The 4175-nt window shown below is 33.0% G+C and overlaps 1 protein-coding gene across 1 annotated transcript; it reads left to right on the top strand.

The window, feature by feature from the left end:
* Positions 1 to 532: 532 nt before the first annotated feature.
* Positions 533 to 2935, top strand: LOC309554573 (uncharacterized protein; the record flags this gene model as incomplete). The annotated part of the gene is made up of 1 exon (XM_082256309.1): positions 533 to 2935. Exon 1 carries the CDS (start codon positions 548 to 550, stop codon positions 2933 to 2935), a length of 2388 nt encoding a protein of 795 aa, XP_082112435.1. The 5' UTR covers positions 533 to 547.
* Between the last annotated feature and the right edge of the window lie 1240 nt (positions 2936 to 4175).

A 4175-nucleotide genomic window follows, 5' to 3' on the forward strand; every position in this document is an offset into this window, starting at 1 on the left:
CAGTAAAGTGTCCGTGTCCGTGTTCGGGTAAAAAAAATCCAATTATTCGGTACGAACACGAATAATACAGTCCGTGTTCGCTCAACACTAATTAGGAGTAATGATACAAGTCCAAAGGCCTCTCAATTCTGCAAAAAATGCACGGAGACAACAAAAAATATGGGTTCACACTGATCAATGCAAATTGTTTATGCCAAGATAATGATATTGCATTTCTTTAGCAGATTACGGAATCCGATAATCGAATATGGAGAATCAACAAACTCCGAAAGAAATAAAGAAAACATCAGAAAATCAGAATGAAATAAAATACATAAAAGGGAGGAAATTCATCATCCCAGGACTCCTTTTTTCTTTAATGACATTCTTCTATTTACAAACTTACAAGACTTTTTCCAGCTCAGCAGAAGAAAACCAGACTGAGACCCTGCATAAAAGAGACTTACTACTATCCAGGAATAAGAGACATTTTCCAAGATACAGTAACTTTGACACAAGCAACGATATATATGGGTTCATTTGCATACGTTATGGGACTACTTGTTGCATGGAACTATATTTTTATCAAAGTAACACTATTGAGATACATGCCAGAATAGAATCCAAAACAGAATTTACAAAAATGCAAGGATCATATCTACATAATAACAAAACTGGTACATATGAATGTAGTTTAACAAATATGGGATTCTGGGTTATTGTTTTAAAAGGAAATGAATCTACGACCTGGACTGGCGATTTAACAACAGATAGGACACATATTGCTTCTGTAGGAGGATCCAAATCAGATATTTGGTTTTTAACACAAAATTACATACAGTTTGTAGATCCTGAACATTTAAAAATTGCAGGGGATGAAATAGGAGATGTAAACAGAACATGGGATTTTCAAATAGTAAGAGGTTTAGCTCAAGTCAATGTGAAGGTGCTTATTACAGTTGTTGATTTGATTATTCCAGATATAAAGGTATCTCCGCAATCTCTTAAAGTTACAGAAGGGAAAGATGATTTAATTTTGAGATGCACTACGCAAATATATATACCTCAAAATTCACTATTAACTTGGAAGAAATATGGTGAGTTGTTGGGTAGTCTTTTCCATAGCTCAACTAATATAATTCGGAAGGGTAATTTTGGAAATATAGATTGGACAGATAATAGTTTTATTTATCATCACACTAGCCCAACTCTAAATGACTCAGGTATATATGAGTGTTGCATATCATTAGGAAATTATCCTATGAAATGTAATATTAGCAATGTTATTGTTTTATCCCCTGAAAAAACGAAGTGTACTAATGGGAAATTTATTGCTGCCAGTCCTTTTCAAATTAATCATTTCCAATCCAGACATCTCTTAAGAGAAGGACATTTTGTTATTATGCTTTGGAAATTTAACATTTCTGAATGGAAAATTTCATCAAGGTATCCTAAATGTCTAGAGTATTTAGCTAGTATGGAATTGGGTATCAATAAATGGTTTGGAATAATTAGTAGTAAAAATGTTAACAGGAATAAACGAGGTATTGTAGAAGGTATCCTTGGAGGAGTTGGTACTATTGGAAGTATTACCAATAGTATGGATATTAATACATTAAAGTCTGATCTAGAAACAGCAGGCTTAGTGGGAAGTAAAAGTATTAAAGTCCAGAGAAATTTAAACCAAATATTAGAAAACATGATAATAAAGACAGCAACAGTTATAGGCCCATCTATAGTCCATTTACAAAATATTACTTTGAATTTGATGGACAGTGAACAACATTCCCACATAGCCAGGATATGTCTAGAGATACAGACAGAGTATTCCACCAATTTTAAAATAATAGCTCAAGCTTTTCAAAGTGATATAACCCCTCTAGGTATTTTACAAAATCTACCTAATGAATATGTGTTTGCAAAGAATCATACAGATTTATGGGTAAACAAATGGGTAGGATGTGATCAGCATGAATGCTTTAGTACCTCAATGATTCCTATAGCTGGGAGAGAACAAATATTGGTTCCAATTACAGTCTTAGGATTACCAGTTAGTGATACTCAGTTGTTGTATTATCAATTACAGTTTACAGATTTCGTTTTGAATAATAATAATTCGGAACCAGAACAACTAGATTTATCTTCTTGTTTACATTTTCAGTCAAAAGTAATCTGTTTGCCTAAACAGGACAAAGGTATTTTTCATTCTTGTTTTCATAATCATTCATTGTGTTCAGCAAGAATAGAGAAATTAAAAACTTCCTTAGACTTAGTTACTCCAGTAGGAAAAAGGAAGGTCTGTTTTCAAGTTATGACTAACACTGAAACAGTAAAAGCTTTTTTCTTACCCTGCACACAAACAGAAATTTTGAGTCGAGGTTTGTATTGTATAGAGGGAGACCTTACAGGAATCAATATAAATGGAATCAGAGTTAATTTAACGAATATGCTTATGAGAAATGTAAGTGTTCTTCCTATACAATATAATATATCTCAAGTAGATGAATTCCCATGGAGGGAATGGGCTGATATCATACAAAAAGATAAAGGATTATTGATTGCTTTATCTGAAGAACTTCAGAAAGCAGAGATTAAATTTAAGCATGAACAGGGAAATTTACAAGGAATAGAGCATGATTGGTCTGAGTTTTCAGGTCATTCATGGTGGTTAAGGTTTAAACATACTGTATCGATGTGGGGAAAATCTTCAGTTACTACTGCAGCCGGAAATATATTATTGCATCCATTAGTGATTTTATTTAGTATTATGATATTATGTATTTTATTTCAAATCTGTATTATGATTACAATGAAGCGATTTTATAACTTAATTAAGAAAGAAATGAAAAAAGGTGAAGAAATGATGACAGGTGTATTTAGTCGAAGAGTTACTTCTGGCTTAACTGATCAAGTAATGAACAATGGTACATCTGGAGCAATTGATTCAAGAATGTGAATGAAAGGGCCATAAATGGAGTGTGCGTGAGTTAGGTAATATAATAAATTATATTTAGGGGGGATTGTAGAATTATTTTATTAATTCGGCTTTATCATGGATTTGGCAATTATGCAGGTTCTCTTTTAACCCTTGTTACTGGGAGCCTAGGCATAAGGTCAGATTCTAATATAGGAGTTTGAATGTCATCTTGTCCAGTTGTCTCCCTTCTTTTGACCAGAATTCATTGCTTGAGAGGTCAATAGGTCAGTGGCTAACTTGTCAGATATAGCTTCAGAGATATTTGAGACATACTTAACTAGACACGTGAACATATCTTTTATGTCAAGAATAGTGGGTTATCTATAATAAAGTTAGTATTTAAGTTATTTATTCAAGTAAATTAACTGTTTAATAGAGTGTAAAGAATTGTGTGTTGTGATGTGTGTATATATATATATATATATATATATATATATATATATATATATATACATAATATTGAAATTGATTATCCATTTGTAAGTTTGGTTACAGTTGTAAAAGAATGTATATGTCACAAAGGTTATCTATTCTGATTCAGGAAAGGTCATTATATACTTCAGTGTATTTCGAGAATACTACTATATGTTTCTGTCAATCAAAGTAGTTCAAGTCTAAGTCAGCGTTTTGGTCATATACATATTAGGAATTATTACTAATATGGGCATCACACATTTAGCTTAAACTGTATTAGGTCATAACTGCATTATGAGTCTTGATGGTCTGAAACAGTATAAAGACAGTGTCCTGGAGCCCAGATGGCAGGACATCACATACAGACACTGACACACCTCCTTCACACGGAATAACGACACATACATATTGAAACCTCATTTCATTGTTTTCTTTAGGCCTACACATTCAACCTAACTACAACAGCTGTTTCTCAGTCACCTTTTGGAAGCAGAGTTAGCAGGACACAAACTTCTTCTTACTTACAATGTACTGAACTGTTATACTTTTTACATTGTATTTATGCTTGATGTGCCAAGTGTGTTTGAATAAAATCACACTTTGTTTAAGCCTGGCTAATGAACTATTTGAACACAACGCCTGAAAAGACGCTACAGATATTTTTTAATATCAGCAACATTTTACACCCACCAATTAAATAACCCTCTGAAACTCGTTTTGTGGGATTCCTTCTGAACATCCAACATTCCGACCTTTAACCCTGACATTGATCTTTGACCTTGACCTTTGACCCTGACCCATCACG

The sequence above is a fragment of the Pelophylax lessonae genome (assembly GCF_965119305.1).
Source record: "Pelophylax lessonae genome assembly, chromosome: 4".
NCBI classification, from domain to species: Eukaryota; Metazoa; Chordata; class Amphibia; order Anura; family Ranidae; genus Pelophylax; species Pelophylax lessonae.